Source organism: Phocoena phocoena, chromosome 7, assembly GCF_963924675.1.
Source record: "Phocoena phocoena chromosome 7, mPhoPho1.1, whole genome shotgun sequence".
Classification (NCBI taxonomy): domain Eukaryota; kingdom Metazoa; phylum Chordata; class Mammalia; order Artiodactyla; family Phocoenidae; genus Phocoena; species Phocoena phocoena.
In genome coordinates, this window is record NC_089225.1 from 86948902 (window position 1) to 86973393 (window position 24492).

The 24492-nt window shown below is 44.2% G+C and overlaps 1 protein-coding gene across 1 annotated transcript in view; it reads right to left on the reverse strand.

Annotated features, from left to right (window-relative positions):
• PLEKHM3 (pleckstrin homology domain containing M3) overlaps nt 1-24492 on the reverse strand; it is a 180712-nt gene that overhangs the window by 58060 nt on the left and 98160 nt on the right. The window contains exon 6 of the mRNA XM_065880856.1: nt 21661-21724. Within this exon, the coding sequence (XP_065736928.1) occupies nt 21661-21724 (64 nt within the window). The remainder of the gene's footprint in view (nt 1-21660; nt 21725-24492) is intronic.

The window sequence follows — 24492 nt, forward strand, 5'->3', positions numbered from 1 at the left end:
GAATGAGCTCAGATGCAAGGCAGTAAACTCCCTTCCCCTTTCTTTTTATTTATGTTTTAAAATATCTTTACTGGAGTAGAACTGCTTTACAATGCTGTGTTAGTTTCTGCTGTACAACAAAGTGAATCAGCTATACGTATACATATATCCCCATATCCCCTCCCTCTCCCTTCCCCTTTCTTTACTGAGTTTGCATCTGCTCTGGGTATCTAATCAAAAAGAGTGCCCAGGGCTGGAGCTCAATAAACCTTAACTACTTACAGTGGCTCTAGCTTTTAGTGAGCCTTACACCCTACCTATAAATGACCTCTATGCTCTGGGGTAAATTAACTCTTTTGGATCTGTCCGATTCCTTTACAATGATCTGATGGGTCATTTATGAAAGTGTAATAGTGCCCTAGAAATGTCACGCTACCACCAAAATACATATACATTCATGGGGAGTCTGCAGGATGCTGGGCACGGTTCCAGGTGCTGGGGTTATGGGTGAACAACTCCGACAGGCCTTGTTCTGCTGGAGCAATGACTTCCTGAGAGTATTTAAAGGCCAAGGAAAATGATCACAGTCACACTGGTCAAGGAAACCAGATTGAAACCATCCTCTTAAGGAAGAGGGGAGCACTTCGTTGGTGGATGGGCCACTGTTAATAAAAATTCCACCTCCCTGAACTAGGATACACATTTAAGAGTGGGCAGGAGGTTTAAAAAAAAAAAAAAATCCTAACCCAACCCAAAAGATAATGGGAATCATCTGTTCTGCTCTCATGTGCAAACCTATAATTTATGGAAAGATGGGAAAGAGAAAGTCCCTGAGGAGACCCAGCCAAGTTCTGCGGTGAAAATTCAACTGTACTCAAAGCTCAGACTGGAAGAGGTGGGGGTGGGGAGGAGCAAGAAGCCACAGGAAAAATAACACATCCCGAGGCAGCCAGCTCCCTCTCCTTTCCCACTTCCAATGCCACTCCTGGGCCAAGCTGCCCTCCTCTCCTCCTCCTGCCACCTCCAGCCCCTCCCCATTCACGCTTATTGCTTTTTCCTCTTTATTTTTCATTCATTTTTTAAGAATCCCAAGCTGGCTGTAGTGCTCGTAATTCCTGTCACAAGGTAATGTCCACAGTATAAATTATAGGGCATTCTAGGAAGCAGGTGGTTGAGATCAAGTGAGAATGTATGTTATTAAATTAAAACGGAGTTACCAGGAATCTTCAGATTATGGAGAAGAGACCATTTCCTTAAATACATGACTGTGTATACTATATATTTGCATATATATTTGTGCACACTTAGATATATAGTAACTTACTACTAAAGAATATGCTATAAGACCTGATAGTAGCAAAGGCCATCATTAAGTGCAATGTCCCTAGCAATATCACCCTACCAAACTCTGATTTTGATTTCTGCTCTGTATCAAGATGGCTACATATTGTCTTTTTTTGCTTCTTCTATTGGGGTATCACTACTTAGCTTTATAATATTGCTTTTAAAGAGTATGGTTATTAACAAGTCAACCACTGTTTTCAATGTATTTTTTAAAATGCCAGTACTACTGCTGGGCCATTTGAAAACATCTTCATTACACTTAATAATTTGCTAAGGTACTTTGATAAAATTTCAATATATATTTTATTAGTTTCCTTATGAGTCATGTAAGGTAAATTATTATCCATGTCAGAGATGGAGAAATTGAAGCCGTCTAAACTACAAAAGGTTAGTAGTAGAGGTAGAATTAGGATGTGAAATACATGTCAAATTGTCCGGGGAGGGAATCCCCTTTGTAACATTTCAGAGTTTCTAATGTCAGTTAAGGTGTTCTTCCTATTCACGGATAGCTAGAACTGCTAGTCAGAATAAAAGGCACAGAGAAAGGAAGCACCTGTGGTCACAGGGTGCATGCTAAAGCCTCATCAGTGTTGTAAATCAGCTGAATCTTGTCAATAACACGGTGAGGGACTTTCAAGAGCAGCATTCACGGAGCATTCACTATATGTCAGGCATTCTTCCAAGTACTTTATGTATTTGTAACTCGCTTAACTTCACCATCTTGTGAGGCAGGTACTTTAATCATCCCCATTTTACAGGTAAGGAAACTGAGGCATAAAAGTTTAAGTGACTTTGCTCAAGATCACACAGCTGGAAGGAGCGCAGCTAAGATGCAAACCCAGGCTGTCTGGCTCCAGACTCTATACCCTCAAGTACTGTGCTAAACTGCCTTTCAGAGGGCATGCTGGAGCCGCACAACAGACCACGAATATTTAAAGGTTTACTGGGAGGTCAGGTGTTTGAACTCAGGACCAAAGAGTACTAAAGAGAAAAACAAAAAATAAATGTTGGTGGGGACTTCAGTTCACATATGCTCACTATGCAACAGCAGAGCTTGTAGCAATGCACAGCCCCTTTGGAGTTCATTCTCATTCCTGTCTTCCTCTTCTAATAACTGATTCATTCATTCACCCATGTTTATTGGGCACTTCCTCTTGCCCAGGCACTGTTCTTAGTAGCAGGACGGATAAGATAAAGACTTGCATTCAAGGTTGACTCTTTCACTTATGGATTGTTTTAAAAAGCTCTTGTGAACAGGCCTAAGAACCAAGCAACTCAGGTGACATTTTATTTTGGGAATGCAAAGCAGTCTTGGCAAGAATCATCAAACCACCTTTTCTGCTCCCAGCCTGGGAACTGAGGACACCCCACTGGGCCAGCCCCTCTGGATCCTGGATGTGAGGGGTTGGTCCTTCCTCCTAAATGCATCTCTCCTCCCAGTTCAGAGGGCTCTTTCAGCACACTGCCCACCAGCACGTGTATCTCATCTTACGTGCATTTTTAATTCACTGCATCACAGTACCTAGCAGTTAACAAATACATGAAAGGTTGTAAAATGTAGTCAAGGAGTACTTTCCTGAGAAGCTCATGATCGTTTAAGAGTATTCATTATTATTGTGGTAAATATACGTAGCATAAAATTTACCATTCTAACATTTTTAGGTATATCTCATCACTTTTGATCAGTTGTACTTCATGGATTACTTTTCTAAACACTATGAATACTACAGCTTAACCATTTCATGGGTAATAAAATCACCATTCAGACAATGAGCTGGTGTGCTGGCCACAGCAGTGTCTCAAAGACCAGCTTCTCTCCTGTATTGGGAGGACTTCAGTCCTTGTGGTGCCCCTTCCCTCCCCACCCTCGATGGACTCAGATGCTAGCTCCGAGGTCTGAAGTTTCTTTGCCTCCCTCATCCTAGGCAGCTGAATCAACTTCTCTCTCCACCCCTTTCATTATCCCATTCCATCCACCCCATTGCCATCAGCGGGGTGGAGACACAGCTTATAAGTGTGCAGAAGAAAACCCCAGAAGCAAGAAACTAGAATAACTTGCTCCTGCTAACAAAACAAACCAGAAAACACAGTAGGGGCCAAGACCTCAGAGTCGCTGAGTTCCAAATCCTTCCTTATCCCAAGGAGACAGACTGCCTGCCTCTCTATTCTAAGCTCAGGCAATGTGGCTTAAGCAAACGCATAGGAGGAATTCAAGCCTCAAGATCCATTTTCAGCTTCCCCCAGATCCTCATGTGCCTTTTTATCCTTACTCCATCTTGCCCAGCCAAATGTGAAAGCCTGTGTAAAGACCATTACATGTCTCACTTTGAAAGGACTTTAATGCCCTTATGAACTAACTCCTGGCTGAAATCTTTGGCCCCATGGAGACAGAGAAAGCAGCAGCCAGCTGGAAAACAAAAAAAGAGTTGTTATCTCTACATTAAATTAAACTCAGATCTGCTTAATATCTTGGCCAACTTATGCCACAACTATTTTGGCCCTTTCTGCCACCCCAAAGTCTTCTGCGGCCAAAATGTACCATTGTGCTGCTGTCTGACACTGCGCCAGCAGGCCTGTGCCAAAGCCAAGTAACACCCTTCCTTCTTCGGGTTTTGGGATAGCAGGGGAGGGTTGCTAATTCCTTTTGTGACCACTGACTAAGAGCTGAGTGGCCAACAATTTGGTAAATTATATACACACCTAAAATGTCAGCTGCATCAGAGATTTTTGCTCTCTGTCTTTCCAGTAGCTGGGGGGAAGCTTTAGGCTAAAGGCAATTCTAGAAGAGTTGGGTTTCCTAACCACATTCTGTGGGAGGGATGCTAGCAGAACTCCAAGCATGCAGGATCCCGAGCAGCAAAGAATCATCTTTGATAAGTGTATATGCCAATGATTCAAACCAATGGAAAGGGATGGGAATTAAAATTAGTCACAGTTATGAAAACACACACACACACACACACAGAGACACACACAGACACACACACACACACACACACACACACACACACATATAAGAGGAGAGAAGCTCTACCACAAAAGTCCTTTTTGGAATCAGACTAGCTGTAAATACAAAAACACACATGGACACAGGTCAGCCATAGCTATGAATGTAGAATGTGTTAACTCCAAACTTTTGAAACACAAAAAGTGAATTCATAGTGTCACAAATCCATATGTATTTAGCCTGCATTCCTTTTTGGACTATAAGTTAATATATTCTGTGGGTTATCCAGTTCTTTATTCTAGAAATTTGCTATTTTTGACAACTACAGGTCAATGGGTTGGATAGAATGGAAATTCCGTTTTGACCACTATGCCAGTGGTCAAAACGGATCTGTAAACATTTTAGGGGCTATGGCCTGTGTAGGGGAACTGGGTGGGGGGCTGGGCCTGGCTACACCAAGTGTCCTGGGCTCTGGGGTTCGTGCCACGTGTTGGCTCTCTGGCCAGCGAGGGGTGCCTGGGGACCTTGTTCTGGTCCCCTCTTTGCCATAGTATTCCCTCCCTCCACCCAGTGAAAGACTTGGTGGGGCTTTAGCAATGGTGGGGCTGGGCCTTGCTGCCAGGTGGATCTTGCTACCAGTTTGCCTCTAGAAATAGAGAACGTCCGTGCTGGAAGCAGACGGTACAGTGTAGCAGCTCGGAGTGCGTGCCCACTGGTGAAGGGAATACCTACAGTTACAGCGGTAATCAGGCAGCGGGTAGTAGTCGTTACTTATGTTTTGATAATTCTGAAAAATTTCATACAAAATTGAAAAAGCAAAAGAGTATGTGCTAGAACAGGACAGCCTGGGTCCTGGCTCCTCCACTTTAGCTAGATGACTTTGGGCAAGTTCATCCCACTGGCAAAAGGTGGATGATAATCGTCCCGTCTTATAGGGCTGTTGTGAGGATTAAATGAGATAATCCATGTAGATTTCAAACAAGATCTGGCCTAAAGTAAGCACTCAATAATACAAGTAACTAACATTTCTTGAGCATATAATAAAAAGTAGCCATTGTTAATCTAATTGTTAGTACAACCTTCTCATCTTACAGACAAAGATTTTAAGTGCCAGAGATAGGATGTGACTTGGTAAGGGATAGACTGCTATTGTTACCTTGGGTAGTAGGTTTCCTGAATGTTCCTTTCTCTTTCTCCTTGACTAAGTGCTATGACATGAGAGTGGAGTGAGCAGGCCCCTGGCCTTCAGTGAGACTGTGCCTTAACCACTCCGGGGGTGAAGCCCGCAGGCTGAGAATCCTGGCTCTTTCTAGCCCCTTGTACCTGCCTGTAGGATGATGAGTCCCTACTCCCAGCAGGCAGTAGGCAGAGAAAGGAGAAGAAGGTGAAACTCCAATCAGCAGTTTTATTACCCACCATTGCCTAGACTTTCTCTGCACCCTTGACCTCTCCTCCAGCCAAGAATCCATTCACAGTATCCTTCCCTGGATTTCCTTTTCTCATCAGGTCTACACCTTCCCTTATTAATGCCCCAACTTTTTTTTTTTTTAAATGTTTATTTATTTATTTGGTTGCACTGGGTCTTAGTTGCGGCAGGTGGGCTCCTTAGTTGTGGCTCACCAGCTCCTCAGTTGCAGCATATGAACTCTTAGTTCCTGCATGCATGAGGGATCTAGTTCCCTGACCAGGGATCGAACCTGGGCCCCCTGCATTGGGAGCATGGAGTCTTAACCACTGTACCACCAGGGAAGCCCTGCTCTATCCTTTTATTGTCTGAGCTGCAGTGGGATCTCTGCTGTTAACACTGAGAAAAACAACCCACCGTTCACCAGATAACCTGAGTGACGCTGCCCATCTTAGTAACAAACCCACTAAATGGCATATTCTCTTCCACATGTTTTTATTGGCCAACTTTTGTGTGCTGGGCATTGTTTCGAACAGCCACTGGAGTGTAAGGTATTACAAAGGCAATTTGTGTTTAAGGAATATAGGAAATCAGTAATATTTGACTTGTTTTTGTAAGCTGTCTTTTAGGTTGTATTTGGGAAAACGTTTCAAACTTCTATTTAATGACAAGTTGAAATACCATCTGACCTTTGGCAAATGGAAATCTTGCATTTGTCACTTAGAACTGAAGGGGCTAAGATCTGGCTCTCCTCCCAGGTTCCTGGCTGTGGCCAGAGCTTGGCTGCTTTATGCAAACTGGCTGGGAAACCCCAGAAAGCAGATACAGGTAGAGTGGCTTCCACAACTTAATCGCTTCTCAAGGATTCTATAATCATGGAACCAGAGTCCTAGAGCTAGAACGGGCTTTAAAAATTGCTTAATTCAACCTTTTCACATCACAAATGAGGAAACCCAGGACCCAAGAAGTGAGGTGATAAAAGGGAGTTTTCATCCAAATGCACCTGTGATTCTCCTCTTGGGAACAGAGGAGCCAAAGCCAGAGAAGAAAGTGGTCCAAAGTTGGATATACCGTATGAAATTGTCATTTAAAGATGCCATATAGGCTTCCCTGGTGGCTCAGTGGTTAAGAATCCACCTGCCAATGCAGGGGACACGGGTTCGAGCCCTGGTCCGGGAAGATCCCACATGCTGTGGAGCAACTAAGCCCGTGCGCCACAACTACGGAGCCTGAGCTCTAGAGCCGCGAGCCACAACTACTGAGCCGTGTACTGCAACTACTGAAGCCCCCGGCACTTAGAGCCGGTGCTCCGCAACAAGAGAAGCCACCGCAATGAGAAACCCGCGCACCAAAAAGAAGAGTAGCCCCCGCTCGCTGCAAATAGAGAAAGCCCGCGCACAGCAACAAAGACCCAACGTAGCCAAAAGTAAAATAAATTAAAAAAATAAAAAATTAAAGATGCCATATAGCTTTAACCACACGGGTTAACAGGGTTGAGAATAATCCCTATGAGGGTTAAGTTAAAAATGCATTGTTGTTTTTTTTTTTAAAAAAAAGAAACTTGGCTTTTATAAGCTGTGAGAAGTGATAGGGATGGAGACGTTTTCAGAGGTAAGCTGTGTTTCCACTCCTAACGAAGACTTAATAGAACACATGGATTCAGGGAGACGCGTGGGATTTTAACACAATTCAACATCAGTTAATTCTAAGAGTAAAGGCCCTTCAGTCCAGCTCCCTTCCACCTCAACGTTAAAGGAAGCTAGAAAGCCAATTACACTCGCAGCAGGGCCTCTCCCCAACGGCAAGGGAAGAATGTACTGCAAATCTGTGTGTGCTTTACAAGCTAGTAAAACTATAATTGCAGGTGGGAATGAACATGGGTTCTCTTTGTTTCTGCCAACATTTCAGTCTGGGAAGCTCCTCCCTTCTATAGTTGCAGAAATAGCGTGGACTCAGTATTTTTTTTAGCACACAAAATAGGTATTCTATGGTTCTATAAAACTTACAGAATGCTTTTTGTTAAAACTGAAAAGACATCTGTGTGCAGCCCACCAAAAGGGCGTGCATTCTTCAGAGACAGGTGCTGAATGTGCCCACCTTTACTTGGAAGCCAAAACCCACCTTCTGGTTCAAGCTCTGAACGGCTCTCAGCAAGACTAACAAAGGTGGCGAGGCTGGGAGGGTAATACCTGACTTGCTCTAGCAGAGCCCTAGGGAGATCTTGTTGCCGGGGGAGAAGGTGTGGGGCAGGGGGCTCTCGAGGTGCAATTCCCCTGTGGGGTCACTGGGGACGTCTGGTCTAGGAGCACCCTGGAGGCAAGAGGAAGCTTTCCCTATCAAGGTGCTGTTCCATATGGTGACTGTGCACCTGTTGCTGCAGCAGGATCCTGTGGTCTAGAGAGGCAGAACTGGGGTGTAGCCAGCATTACTTCTGTGGTGATAACTGCAGTCTAGTGTCCACAGATGGAGAGTCTTGGTACCACTGAAGAAAACTACAGGGAGCCATTTATAAAAGTCCACATCTCCTAGCAACAGGATACCAGTACCTGTACCACTGTCACAGCTCCTATCTCCTAAGCCTTACGTGTTAAGCAGTTCTAAGTGTCATACATGCTAACTCTTCTAAGCCTCATAAACACATTTTGGGGCAGGTACTATTATTATCCCCACTTCAGAAATGAAGCGCTTCTCGAGGCACCAAGTGAAGTGACTTGCCCAAGGTCACCTAGTGAGTCTAGGGTGAGCATCTGAATGTGGGCAGCCGGTCTCCAAGGCTCCAGTGCATAACCACTGCACCGTTCAGCCCGTCTGCAATGCCCAGGGTCGGGTGTCATCACCCCTTTGGAGACCTTTGCTCCAGGCAGAAACTTCATCCCATGTTGGCCTCACACTGGCCTGCTGGTCTCCTAAAAGCTCCTGACAGCCATCTTAGTTTTGATTTCTATTTAATTTTCCACCTCACAAAGCAGTGACAGGGAGGGAGAATCTGGTGATACCTTTTGAATATGATTTATTAACCAATAGCTTGAGGAAATGTAGGGCTTCCTTGCTGCCACCTGACCTTTGTCTTCAGCCTTCCGAATGTTTGCATTACTGCCCTGACCTTGCAAAGTGACCTGGAATAGCTTGCCTGTTTCCTTGTGTGTGTCCACTTTCAGGGCCCAGCTGTCAGCCTGTGCAGGTCTGTCAGTTAGCATCTCAAGGGTTCGGAATGGGGTCTGCAGCCTTTTGAGGAGCACAATCTAACACTAACCTCCAAATTCCTTCCCGTAATTGAGCATTCATTAGTTTGACGGAACAAAAGCAGGCATTCTCTTTTATAAAGCAGAGGTCAAAACCAGTAGCTTGTTTTGTTTGGCCTGCAGAGTGTTTAAATATTGAGAAATTTCACATAAAAATACGAATTTCCGGCTTCTCTTGGAAAAGGGGAAGGGATGGCAGCTCTGGGGCTCTGAGTACCAGCTGTCCCCTTCAGAGGCAGATGCTCTCTCCGGCTTCTCATCACGGCCTGAAGTCTCACCTCAGGCCTGCTTCGGGCACGGGCACCACTTTCCTGGCCTCTGCAGGAATCAGAGTCAACAAAACCCTGTTCTGAAGCCATATTTCCCTCCTCTAAAATGTGAACTGGCTTGGTTAGGCTGGTGTACCAGGACAGAACTTGGAGAGCTGGTGTTCCCAGAGGGCAGGTGCTGTGCCTTTTCTCTCCTGTCCCTGCACTTGGCATGGTAAGTGTCTGGTACATAACAGACATTTATCACTTTCTTCTTACGGATGAATAAGTGAGTGACTAGCTCTCTGGAACAGAGTGAGCTTCTGAGTGACGGAAACCAGCTCCCCAGCTACGGAAGTCCAGGCTTATTAATGCTTCAATAGCTTTTTGAATGACCGAGGCACCCTACACCTTTTCTTTATTTATTGTGCTATAAAGATCTTTCCTGCTGTCACAAATGAGACTGAATCTTGTTTAAAATTCCAGAAGCAAGTATGTTGATGGTTTACTAGAATTTAGCCAGAAATTAAAATAAAAAACAAGAACAATGTGAAAAGCTGCCCCTGTCAACGTTAAAATTTTTCCTCAGAAAGATGGGGGTGATAATTATTGAAAAGCAGCAAGTTCCAAATGTAGATGGAATTGCAGGCCACTAACACATGCAGTCAACAGTTCTCGCTAAGATACACGAGCGAATATAGTCCTGTGAGGCTGCCATGCTTCCTGGCTCCATCTCTAGAGCATCAGGTGAATGAACTTTGTCTCTCTCTTTTTTAAATTTTATTGAAGTATAGTTGATTTACAATGTGGTGTTAATTTCTACTGTACAGCAAAGTGACTCAGTTATACATATATATATATATTCTTTTTCATATTCGTTTCCATTATGGTTTATCAAAGGATATTGAATATAGTTCCCTGTGCTCTACAGTAGGACCTTGTTGTTTACCCATTCTATATGTAATAGCTTGTGTCTGCTAATCCCAAATGCCCGATCCTTCCCACCCCTCCCCCCTCCCGCTTGGCAACCACAAGTCTGTTCTCTATGTCTGTGAGTCTGTTTCTGTTTTGTAGCCCTGTTCACTTGTGTCCTATTTTAGGTTCCACATGTCTTGACTATTGTAAATAGTGCTGCTATGAACATAGGGGTGCATGTATCTTTTCAAATTTTAGTTTTGTCTGGATATATGCTCAGGAGTGGGATTGCTGGATCATATGGTGATTCTATTTTTAGTTTTCTGAGGAACCTCCACACTATTTTCCATAGTAGCTGCACCAATTTACATTCCCACCAACAGTGTAGGAGGCTTCTCTTTCCTCCACGCTCCCTCCAGCATTTTTTATCTGTAGACTTTTTAATGATGGCCAAGCGAATGAATTTTGAAAGTGCTAGAAACCTCATCAGCCCTCGACACCTGACTAGACAGAGCCTTCTTATAATCCCTCTGGCCCCTTGTAGACCAACCACAAATGTGAGAATGGCCGGCATGAGACATCAAGGGGTAAAATCCCACTGGATGTCACTAGGTTGAAGCAGAATTATAGGTAGCCTCTACTAATTCTTGGCACCCAGGCAGAATACAGGGGTTTGACCATAACCATCAAGAAACACTAGTCCTTTTCTGAGAAAATGGGCCCTCTCAAATTCAGGGCCGGCATGGCTCCGGGCATGTAGTATGTGCTAAATAAATATTTGCTGAATGAATAAATGAATAGAGAGAACACCTAGGCAGCTCTCTTGATAGAGAACCGGGCTCATGCTTCAGATGTGCAGGTGGGATGGAAAGATTATAAACTCTACACTCTTTGCTGCTTTAGGCACATCACAGACTCTTTCACTTCCGAGGAAAGTGATGAGATACCATCATACTTATACCATGAATGTTTTGAGACAAGCTATCAAAATCTTGAAGCGTACAGACAGAACTGTCAAAATAGTAATGAAAATTACTCTTCAGAAATGTCCAAGTCAGCAATGAGAGTTTTCTCCTGCTTGCCTCCATTCCAGAAACACCATGGGTTAAGGTCACTGAGGGGTCTGAAGCTACCAAGGCCTGGAAGTCCTCATCCCATTGCCCTCTGCCTAGCTCACGCATTATAGAGCCTCACCTCTTAATCTAGAATCACAGCCACTCGGAAGCCTTCCCTGACAGCCAGGTTACTGGGCGTTCCAGTTACTATTGCTATAAAACAAATTACCCCCAAACCTAGTGGTGTAAAACAGCCAATATGTTCAGATTCTGTAGGTCAGGATTTCAGACAGGACACAGTAGAGACAGCCTGTCTCTCCTCCATGGTATCTGCAGTCTCATCGTAGCCTCTGCTGGAAAGACCTGAAGGCTAGGTGGGGAGTCATTTGGTGGTATCTTTACTCACATGTCTGGTGGTTGATGATGGCTGTCATCTGGAATGACTACATGTGGCCTCTCTCTGTGGGGTCTCTGCACGGGCTAGTATGGGCTTCCTTACAACATGGTGGCTGGTTTACAAGAGTGAGCGTTCCTAAAGAGTAGCAGGTTGAAGCTGTGTCACTTTTTATGACCTAGCCTTAGAAGTCACATAGCATTACTTCCATGGTCACAGGCCCACCGAAATTCAGAAAAAAAAAAAAAGATGCCACCTCTCAATAGGAAGAATGTCAAAGTCTCAGTGTAAGAAGGGAATGTGGGATGGGAGATACTGTTGTGGATACCTTTGTGAAATATCATCTTCCACACTGGGTTGGATGTGTTTCCTGAGTACCCTGAGTTCAACTTCCCCTGACTTAAAAAAAAATGCTTGTGTGCCTCCCTCCCTAGACTGTGAGCTCAGGGAGGGAAGGGACTGTGACTTACTCACCTTTGCCTCCTCTGTTGCACAGTGCCTGGCACAGAGGAGGCAGTCAACACGCATTTACTGAATTGAACCAAATAGAAAGGAAGAATCAGAAGGACTCCTGGGGCCCCTTTCATGCTGGCTGTTGGTGGCATGAGGGAAGTTTGACCAGGGCAATAAAAGAAATGTGAGAGAAAAGTACCTAAACACCTTTCTGGGGCCCAAGGCTATTCCCTGTGACTGTATCATGTATGATAAGGGAGTTTTTGCTTCCTTATGTTTCCCACACTGTATATAGGAAATAACTACAAGAACTGTAACTGACTTCATGTATTTCTCCTCTTGAGCTTTTTGGAAATATTTTTTTCCCCTTTATATGTCTGTGCCATAAAAATGGCAAGTATGAGATGCCATTACCCAAGAGGCTGCCTTTTCTTTATACACATACACTCAGGGTACAGCAGAAAGAACACTGGATAAGAAGTCAGAAAACCTCGGCTTCAGTCTTGGTTCAGTCACTGAGCAGAAGCTGTGTAGCTTTGGTATGCCGGCTAATTTTTCTAAATCTCAGTTTTCTTGCCTATAAAGTGGGTATTAAAAAGGTAGTAACACAGTATACAAAAACAACATGCTATTACAAAACATGGTGGTTTTAAAATATGTTCACACATTCTTTGACATGCCTCCTTTCAGAAAGTGGGGTCTAATTCGCCCCAGAAACGTGGGCCTGACTTAGTGATTATTTCAAGTGAACAGAACGTGGAAGTGATGCTGACTTCCAAGGAGAGGTCACGTGGCTTTGATTCTCCCAGGTCACTCACAAGCCAGCCAGCATCTCATGAGGACACTCATTAAGCAGCTCGTGGAAAGGCCCATGTGGGGAGGAGCAGAGGCCTCCCACCAGCAATCAGCACCAACTTGCCAGCCGGGGGAGTAACCCACCTTGGAAGCAGATGCTCTAGCCAGTCAAGGCTTCTTCAGATGATGCAGTCCTGACCAACCAACATCAGGACTGCAGCCTCCCGACAGATTCTGTACCCACACTGCCCAACTAAACTGCTCCTGAATTCCCTGACCCACAGAAATCACGGGAGGCAGTAAATGTCTACTTTCGTTTTAGGTTACTAAGTTGTGGGGTAATTTGTTACGCAGCACTAGATAACTAATACACAGAACCATGCCCCACTAACCAACCAAAGGTATGGTAGGCATTTGTTCCTCTGATCACATGATGGGTTAGTTTTGAGTCACCAGGAGGGGGCAAGAAAGGGTTTGGATCAAAAGATATTTATGTGTGAGGTGGCAGGCTGAGGGGTCAGGCAGGGGGAAGAGTGCAATTCCACCTTTAGTAAGAGTGACACTAACCTTACTTTCTATCTTTAAGTAAACTGTCTTTGAAACCAGGCCCTCACCTAGTCAGTATTACAATGCTTTTTAATACGTGGGAAACAAAAACAACACAAACTCCAAATCAACAACAAAACCCAGATGGTTGGAAGCCAAAGTGGACGTGGGGGCCAGGAAAGTGGACTCCAGGAAAATGACCTCAGTACTGACCGAGCACCATCCAGGGGTGTAGCTGCATCTTCACCTACTAGCAGGCTGTTTATACTCGAGGGGCTCACAGTTGGCTTCTGGAATCCTTATCTCTGAGCTCGTTCTCACCTGGACGACAAGCCTCTCCATCCAACACTCAGCACCCAAGGTCATCTTTCTGACCTCGTTTCCCAACAGGAGCAAGAACTGTGCCCTTGGCTAGCCACGTTTCCTGCCGCAGCCCCTGTCGGCCTTCCCCAGTCCTTCACCGCGTCTGTGGGCCGAGTGTGCGGCTGTAGTCAGGTGTGGGGCCTGGATCTGCAGGCAGGCAAAGTTTTCTCTGGGCAGAGGCTGACCAGCTGGCACAAGGAACAATCTGCGCTACCACCTTGTTAATCATCTGTATTAACCCACTCGGCTAATCAGCCCCATCACCAAAAACGCCAGCAGTCATGATCGGCAGGCCTCCGAGGACTGAATGCCTCAGGGAAGGAGTCAGAAGACCCAGGCTCCAGTCCTGGTACTTGTCACTTCTCCCTCTCCCCTCCCCCCGGGATCTGAAACCGTGAGGCAGGAACTGTTCCCACCTGCTCTCCTGACAACGGTGACTTTCCACTTGCCCTGCTGCCAACCTGCCAATCCTTCAAAGAGCAACTTTCGGTCCCTTCACTTCACCCTGAAACACCCACATTCACTGTTTAAAACCCCCCTTATTTAAAAGGAATGATTTGTTCCCCGAATGACTTACGGTCCTCTTTCCTAACTCATTCACTGGCTGCACCCACCCTGATGAAAGCTGCTAACAGAGATTTAGTGATGTTTTAATGGAGGCCTCATTCCTGTCTCGTCCCAGATTATGCTCAGGGGCTGTGACGGCTGCAGGGGACACAGGCTCTGGCCATGGAGCAACACAGACGAGCTGTCACGCTTTGTTTTTCTGCTGGTTAAATCCAAATGCTCCTAATTAGTTATCCTGACTGCTAAGGCCGGGGTGGACAATGGCGTGGGGATCAGGGGTGCTGAGAGGCTATGAATACAAGTTCCTTGGGCTCCTGAGGCCTGGGGACCAGTGACTTGGTTGTGGGCACTGAGGCACTGTGTCCCTGGGGGCTGCAGATTCAAAGACGTCAGCCCTCGTGTGAATAAAGGTCATCACCTGTTACTTCTTCGGTGAAAGGGCAGCTGTGCTGGGTGCCCACTTAGGCTCAGCCTTTGTCTGCTGACTGTGAATAGCACCCACAGAGAATAACATTCTCTGATTCTGTGTTTGCTTGGTGGGGCAGAGCCACAGAAAATAACTCGCAAACTTCCTCGAAGAAGTATTCAGCCAAGTATGTTTTTAAAAAGTGGCCTCGAAATGCCTTAAACGTCACCTTTGGTGATTGTACTCACTAGCTAGAACACACTAGAAAATCTTCACGGTAGGGCCACCAATTTGCATTGTTTCTTCAGGAGCCAATTCTGACAAACGTTTAGGTCACAGGGATGACAATTCCTGAACTCCATGGGTGTGGGGGACTAGAGAAAAAGCTAACTGAAAGGCCAGCTAGCAGTTCAAGAAGGTTTAATGTTCAGAAAGTTTGCAACATTGAACAGCCCACTGTTGCTCCAATATGTAAAAAGTGGAGATTTTATTTGGTTTTAGAATTCTGTGCATTATTTTACAAAGTAGCATTTCTTTTTTTTGTTTGTTTTTTCATCTCCCTCTTTTTTTTTTTTTGCGATACGCGGGTCCAGCCGCTCCGCGGTAGGTGGGATCTTCCCGGACCGGGGCACAAACCCGTGTCCCCTGCATCGGCAGGCGGACTCTCAACCACTGTGCCACCAGGGAAGCCCCATCTCCCTCTTTTTTAAATTAAAAAAAATTTTTTTTCATTGGGGTATAGTTGTTTTACAATGTTGTGTTAGTTTCTACTGTACGGCGAAGTGGAGTCCCCTGTGCTACACAGCAGGTTCTCATTAGTCATCTATTTTATACATATTAGCATATATATGTCAATTTCAGCATTACTAATATCATTTTGTTTAGGGGCTTATGTTAAATTAATTCGTTTGCTTTTCTTTTAAAGGAAGAGAGTGCGAAGGAGTTCAGGATACTGTATGTATGTGTGTGTATTTATCCATCCATCCATTGATTCATTGAACATTTACATGCCCAGTTGCTTAGTATAAATGTTCATTGCTTTAGCATAAAACAAACAGTTCAGACTGTTCTAGGCCCCTCTGGAAAGGCAGTATGCATCTGATTTACTCCTCGCTTTTCAAGGCTCTTGAGGGCTATGGGTCCTCTCCCCTGGCACCCTTCCCACTTCACATCTCTTAGTAAGTACTCCAAATTTCAGACTCTTCCATCATTTCTTCATAATTAAAATTTATCTATTGAAATCTATCTCCCCTCAGTTGATTATCCTGTGCTTTCAACTTATTAATAAGACAAAAGAATTTGTGCCAAAATAATAATTTACTCTTCTCAGGTAATATACAGGCATACCTCAGACATACTGTGGGTTCAGCTCCAGAGCCCTGAGATAAAGCAAATATCACCATAAAGCGAGTCATATGAATTTTTGGTTTCCCAGTACATATGAAAATTGTTTACACTATACTGCAGTCTATTAAGTGTACAAGCATTATGTCTAAAAAAAAGTACATGCCTTGGGCTTCCCTGGTGGCGCAGTGGTTGAGAGTCCACCTGCCGATGCAGGGGACGTGGGTTTGTGCCCCGGTCCGGAAGTATCCCACATGCCGCGGAGCGGCTGGGCCCGTGAGCCATGGCCACTGAGGCTGCGCGTCCGCTTTGAGCCTGTGCTCCGCAACGGGAGAGGCCACAACGGTGAGATGCCCGCGTACCGCAAAAACAAAAACAAACAAACAAACAAAAAGTACATGCCTTAATTAAAAAGTACTTTATTTCTAAAAGCTGCTGACCATTATCTGACAACACAGGGTTGCCACGAACCTTCAATAGGTGAAAAACACAATATCTGCAAAGTGCAATAAACTGCAATAAAATGAGGTATGCCTCGGTTTCATATTAACTAGAATCGAATGGCCTTAACCTGGAGGTAGGGGCTAGTTTGAAAACTCAGGGCCCAGGGAAGGTGAACAATGGGGAAGCCAGCTCCTGAGATGGTCCCACAAGAGGTGTGTGTGTGTGTTGGCAGGTGAGGTGGTGAGCGGTGGAGGGAGCGGGTGAGGAGGGGGCCACCCTAACCCACCGCCCCACCCCTGGGATCATCCAGTACCCTTTCTCACGGATCGGGTACAAATAGAATCATTCACTGCTTAACTTACATACGTCCCAAAGGTGAGTAACACCAGAAGAGTTAGTCATTTATAGACATTTTAGGTTTTTGTCACAAGAGCACAGGTAGCCACAATTTAGAAGTCAAGTCTGACCGTTCCTTTCAGCAAGTAGAAGGAACTTCAGAAGAAGCCTCCTATCACTTACACGGTCCGAGGAATGACACAGTAAACCATGGCTCCGATTTGCTCCTTAATAGCAACCAGGATCTCTTGAACGCTAACTCACATACACTAATGTATTCTGCTGATAAAATGTGGGACGTTCTTGTCAGCGTTAAAAGAGCCAAAGGGATCTGAGTAAGGAGAAGGTTTGTCACACACTCAACAGGGAAAGGGGAGAACTAACACAAAAAGCTAACGCATTGAGGGTTACAGTATTGTCTCTGCTGTCCCACTGGAGCATATCTTTTTATTGTATTCCTGTTGTAAAGTCTTCCCTTGAATTTCTGATAATGCTGGGTAGACTGAAAATAACGAAACATAAATTCTATTCTACTTTCCCTTCTCAAAGTATCCAAGTGGGAAAAAAGCTCTTAGAAAGCAGCCCCATTTCCCCATTAAAAACACGCACCAACACTAGTCCATTCATTCACATACGCTTAGCCATTGCCTGCCAAATCCTTTCTGAGGAATTGTTCTATCATTTCAAAACACCACCATGCATTCAAACCTCCTGAAAGTTTGTTGATAAGATTTTACTTTAAAAAAACCAGTATATTCTGTCAGATTTACATTCAAAGAGCATAGGCTGAATGTCTTCTAACAATATCTACTTTGCTGAACAGAAATTCATTTGAAATTCCAAACTTAAATGAATAACTCAAACGGGTGTGCCCTCCTCAACCCCCCATCCAGCTCCCGGGATTTGGAGAGTCTCTGCCCCCATCTTCTTTGCCCTTCCTTGGTCCTGCTACTAGGACAGGAGAAGTATTGATACTTGCTCTGTCTTACATGTTAAAATGCCGCCACTGATTAGGTAATGACTGTGTGGGGGTCAACTACTACCTTTGCCTGTGCTAGGAAAACCCAGTGAGCAACTTATTTACTGGTGAAATAAAAAGACAGGGGGCTTCCCTAGGGGCGCAGTGGTTAAGAATCCGCCTGCCAATGCAGGGGACACGGGTTCGAGCCCTGGTCCGGGAAGATCCCACATGCCGCAGAGCAACTAAGCCTGTGCACCACAGCTACTGAGCCTACACTCTAGAGCCCGCGAGTCACAACTACTGAGCCCATGAGCCACAACTACTGAAGCCCGCGCGCCTAGAGCCCGTGCTCCACAACAAGAGAAGCCACCGCAATGAGAAGCCCGTGCAGCGCAATGAAGAGTGGCCTCTGCTTGCTGCAACTAGAGAAAGACCGCATGCAGCAACGAAGACCCAACACAGCCAAAAAAAAAAAAAAAAGACAATTAGGGACTCTGCACTGGCATAAGCTACAAATGTTGCCAATAACTGGCAACACTGAGCACTCACTGGCCAGTGGGCAGGTGACTACAGCTCCCAGAACAACTAGAGGGAGTCCCCTTTGCTAAGCAGTGTCAGTGAGTGCTATTTATTTCCCAGGTCCAGGTGTACAAAAGTAGAGAGAGTGCATGCAAAGAGGCCAGTGAATTCAAATACTAAGAAGAGGAGAGAAAACTGTCTTGAATGTCATTTCAGAGGCGTTAAGGGAGTTTGAAATCTTCTGCCAATTTGTTGAATTGAGTCTACCTGCTAAAACTTTTGGGATTGTTACTTATAAAAATGAAAACAGAGAGAAAAAGGTTGCACATTTTTTGCTACCAGAATTCTTTCAGCATCTTTATTTGGGTGGTATTAGTGTTTTGTTTACTACATTATTATAAGATTATTGTATATTTACTTAAATTATAAATCCCCTTTTACCATGTTTATTAAATTTTTACCTTTTTTTCTTTCTGGAGAGGAAGATATCTACATTTTGTTTTTTAAATAAAAGCTAATGGGAAAACTCAAATTCACTTGAGAGAAACTTGTAGAAAGGAATTTAGGCCTTTAGGAAGGATATTTATATTGCCATTATTTGAGATTAATTCTTCAGTTACTTGGTTGAGTTTCTTCCTCTTCCCTGCAAAAGTTATAAACTGAAATTCATTCTGCTATAGTTATTTCATATGATAGAAGAGATGCTTTTATAGAGGCCTTCATTTTAGGAGTAAGGATGGGAATCAAATGGGAGAAACAACTTGCTCTAAAACTCCTGAAGCTGACTTGAAACAGGGTGATGTAGAACCCAGACAGAGGCTGAAATGGTACAGGCCGAGCTGGGGCTGGGAGCTGGGTCAGTCAGGCTGGGTTTCCTGCTACCCCTGACACGCTCTGTCACAAAGCAATAGTATTTTTTCCCCCTTCTTGTGTTACCTTTTCTTACCTATTTGCAAGAACAGTTCCGATCCAGAAAACACGCCAGAAATTTACTCTGAAACCAAGGGAAGATGGGGCGGAGGTGCCCTTCAGTACTGATAGCCTAGATGTAGACAGATCAAAAGCTAAATCCAATTTAACCCACCTCAGGCAGAAAAAAAATAATTGAATTAAACTTCCTCTAAATATGATAGGTTTGGGGATCTTAAATCCAGGCACAGAGAACCAGGGTAGAGTGAACTGTGGAGTAAATGGATGAAGGGAGCTCTGGCTGCCCCCGCCCACAGGGAGTTTGATAAGCTGTTGATTGCCTCTTTCGCTTTACTCCGGAGGCTGAAAATTGATTAAGCTGCCTATGGGGCTCCGAGGCTAACGGCCCACCAAGAATACCGGTGCCACTGATTTAGGTAAGCTGCTTGGCATGTATGGTTTGATTATTACAATGGAGGAAAAAAAAAGAAAAGAAAAAAAGACAGCAGGGTATAGGAAAGCTTTAAAAAAGAAGGCTTTATTATGCCAAATAGCTACACTACTTTGATACCCTAAAATGAATATGGAATTACTGATCCTTTCTCTTCATCTGGTATCAAAACTCATTTTTAAAAGGCTTGCTCAAAAAGTACTCACTTTGGGGCCCACCCATTCTATTTTAAACCACCTTTACAAGAAGATGTCACTGGTGCCTTTAAACATACTTCTCCAGTGATAAGAGTCTCGGTCCTCAGATACTAAGATCAGGTAGAGTCCTCGAAAATATATAAATGTAAACTGGGTCTTGTATCTGATTCTTCCCCTTGAACACCACTGGGCAATCATAATTAAAACTGTATCTCTTTCCACTCCAGTCAGCAGATCACTGGTGCCTGATTACGTAGTAAAGGACAGCAAAACTGAAGGAGGGGAAGGAGCTGATATGTGCAAATAGGTTTAAACTGGATGTACGAGTGGAAATTAAAACCCTAGTATTCTCTCACCCTCTCCAACTAAAATGCTCTAAAACTATTTCTACCTTTTGAAATAACCTGCCTACTTCTGGTGGGATAAAGAGAACACAAAACTCTTAGTTTAAATTACTTTTCAAGGTTTTACTTATTTTTTAAGTCTTGAAAAATGAGTGAAGGATCTGAACACAGATTAAGTTGACCTCATTTCTTCTGGACAAAACAGCAAGAAACAAAAGAACCGAATCACAGCAGTTTGAGACGTTCTGAAAGTTGTCACAATTTTTTTTTTTTTTTGGTCATTGACTCTTGAAAGAATCCACAATATATGGAAAAGAAAGCAATGCTTTCATGTAGTGTCTGAAAGCTTCTTAGGGAGTGAGCTGTTGATTTAAATGATTAACCAAAGCTTAACATATTCAGAATTTTGGGTTGAACAGACAAAATGTTGGTTTTCTTCCCGGCTGCTAACCTGGTCAGTCATTAAAAGGAGATACGTACACAAATAAAAGTATAAGAAGATGATTTTGACTCTTACATGCTCTGTTGTTTTTTACTAAAATTTAGCGTCATCCAACTGTTTGACGTGAGCACAAGTCAAAGAGTTTAATATATTCATTGCCTTTTATGTCTTTTTTTCCCTTGTACAACTTTTTTTGTTGATATAATTCACATACCATAAAATTCACTCTTTTAAAGTATACAATCCACTGGCTGCTTTTAGTATAGTTTCAAAGTTGTGTAACCATCACCACTAATTCCAGAACATCTTCATCAGCCCCAAAGGAAACCGCACACCATTAGCAGCCACTCCTCACCCCCGGCTCTCCCCAGGCCCTGGCAACCACTCACCTACTTTGTCTCTATGGATTGGCCTATTTTGGACATCCTAAGAGAAGTCCACATAAAATAAGAATCATAAAATAGGTATTCATTTCTGTCTGGCTTCTTTCAACATGCTGTTCTTAAGGTTCATCCGTGCTGTAGCATGTATCAGTACTTCAGTCCTTTTTATGGCCGAATACTATTCCATTGCGTGGATATACAACATTTTGTTTATCCATTCATTAGCTGATGAACATTTGGGTTGTTGCCACTCTTTAGCTATTATGAATAATGCTGCTTTGAACATTCCTGTACAAGTTTTTATGTGGACATATGTTTTCAACCCTCTAGGGTATATGCCTAGCAGTGGAATTGCTGGGTCACAGGGTAATTCTACGTTTAACTTTTTGAGGGACTGCCAAACTATTTCCCTAAGTGGCCGCACCACTTTCCATTCCCAGCAGTGTATGGGAGCTCCAGTTTCTCTATATCCTTGCCAGCATTTCTTATTGTTCTAGAATATTTTTTTATACTAAGTTTTCTTTTCTCATTCTGAACAGAAAATAATTGATTATTAGGGCTTGTGAATAAAACTACTCCAATGACGGCAGAATTCGGTGCCAAAGCCATAATCAACAAAAACATTTTCCCAGGGAGAAAACAGAAATGAAATGGCCCCTCTAAGTGCTTACCTGCTGCAGATCAGCGAGGGAATACAGGTGGATCTGTTGAAGGAGGTATTCTCTGGGGAAAATTCTGAAAACGGACAGAAACACAGATAAATTGTGGTGTTGCCACGAAACACACTTTTTCTGAGAAGTTTCCAAGTCTCATTCAAGAATCCCTTTCCACCTAATACTCTTCCTCCCCACATCCTCTGAGAAACCTGTAATAATACCTTTTTCCAGATACTTTTCTTTCTAACACAAATACCAAAAACGGAGTAAGGGTGCGATCTTTGATTTCTGATGTAGTCCAAGGTGCTAGGAGCACAGCGCAATGGTCCAGGCCTGAGGACCAGAGTGCCAGGTTTCCTGTACCAGCTGCGTCCCTAACAAACTGTGTCATCTCAGGGAAGTCTTAAAACCCACCTAGCTTCAGATCCTTCATTGGTTAATGAAGGTGACTGAACTTGGTGTCTTAAATCTCTTTCCAGCTCTATTAGTCTATGTCTAGATGAATAGATTTTAGAGTTGAGAAAATCAGTTGGAGGGGCAACCTGTGTGTCTCTGCCTAGAGGCTCCTATGGCTTTCATTAAGGGAGATGGCAGTGCCAAACACCACTTAGTGAGCTATCCTCTTACGTGCACAGTGATGAGTTTTGGAACCTAGGTACAGATGGGAGTAATGGGACAAAATATTTCAAATTGAGACTCCCTGACAAAGTCCAATATCTTTGGTTACTGTCAATTCATAGCATCTGGATAAATGACGGTGAGTGAACAGGAAAAACAAATCGGTTAGGGACAAGCAAACAGGTACCGAAGCATAGATGGTTAGAAAACACCACACACACACACACACACACACACACACACACACACACACACACGTATACACAAAACAAAACTCATGGTGCTAGCATTTTCTCTTTGTCTTAGGATACAAGAAAATTGCATACTACCACCTAAACGAAAGAAGCCACCAACTCAATTAACATTTATGACCATCTGCTACATGCCAAGCACTGTGCCAGGCACTAGGAATTATGAATTATGAGTGAGACAGTCACAGTACCTGAGCATATCAGAGCATATCAAAGAGAATAAAGTCAAGCTAGGGAAAGATACATAAACTGACCATTACAACACCACATGGTAACATGAAAATAAGAGTTATATGCACAGGGTACATATTTTTAGATTGGTCTAGCATGGTAGGTCCCAACCTTGGCCGTCTATTAGAATCACTTGGGAAGCTTTTGAAAATAATAGGGCCTAAGTATGGATAGAACCCAGAAATCAGTCTTCAAACAAAAACTCTCGTGGTGATTAGTGCAGCCAAGGTTTAGAACCACTGGCCTAACTCGTAGCTTGTTGGGGAATTCATTACTCAGTCTTTCAATTAAGTATGCATTACTGGACAAATCCTAGAGATTAAGTCCTTTATCCTTCCATTCACCTATCTAGCCATCCAATTCTGAGTAAGCACAACTGTGCACCAGCTCCTGTACTAGGCCACTGAAAAAAGGGCACTGAGCCAATTAGGTGAAGTTCATCCCCCATGGAGGTCTGGGACAGGCATATTCTAGTTTGGAGCACTCCTGATAAATATATGATAGGCTCTGAAGATCTCTGCTGAAAATTCCTGTTTCATCCACAAGAGTATGAACAGACCAAGGGAGTGACACGGCCCTTATACTCTGGGGAATAAAATTCAGTTCCTAAGGGTAGGCTCCCTTCAACGCTAATGGTTTGGGGCCGAACCTGTGGCAGGTAGCAGCACATAGTCCCAGCCCAGCTGGGGAGGGTGTAGGGAAAGTGCTCAATCCCTCCATGTGGGATGAAGCTTCCCTACAAAGAGGCCCCCTACTGTAGAAGGTAGACCACGGTCCCAGGAGGGACCATGAGACATGACCAACTTCCATTTTCAATAACACACACGTATGACAGAGATGATCGAGAGGGCTACTCCTCATGAGCCCCTACAGGATTAACAATAAGAGAAGTCTGCTTCAGGTGTGGCCCTCAACGTACATCATTTAATTCTCACAACAACCCCGTGTGGTAAGTACAACCTCCATTTTATGTGAGAGGGAACTGAGGCTCAGAGGCAAAAACTAATTTGCCCAGGGTCACAAGCTGGGATTCAAGGCCAGGACTTTCTGACTCCAAAGGCCTGTGCTTCTACTTTCCAGGAGATAAAGGTGGAGGAAGGAAGGAGGTGGGTTTGAGCTGACCATCTAATATAGCTATATAATACATCTCTCTTCCAGGTAGGTGTTTATGACTGTTCAGGCCAGCAGCAATATAGAGCCATTGGTCCTTTTTAAAAGAAGGAAAGTAACACTGACGCGTTTGGTCATGCCCACTTCCTGAAGGCAGCCGGGAGGGTGGAGAGACTGCAGGCAGGGACAGTCCTGACCACGTACCCCAGCAGCTCTTCCAGGGTAACCACAAGGCGAAAGCGAAAGGGGTGAGTGTGTAGACACAGGAGAACTTCTGGAAGAACTGACAGCATTTGGAATTGAAGGCGACTCTGAAGTCCTAGCTTGGGAGACAGGATGGTGATGTCATTGGCCAACACAGGGCAGGCTGCTGGGGGAGGGGGAAAAGCATTGAGATTTAATTGTGCTGAATATCAAGTGCTTGTGTGGAGGACAGCAGGCGTGGCCCTTGAGGATGTGGGGCTGAGAGATGTGGAAGAGCCAGGGGCACTTCTGACAGCAGCACAGAAGGGACAGCTGAAGCTCTGGGAACGGAGGGAGCAGACCTTGGAGGAAAATGAACGGAAGCGGGGCTGAGTGTGAACAGGGGTTGTTTTTACTTTTTTTTACCTTACAAAGCCTAGAATTATCTGAAGTG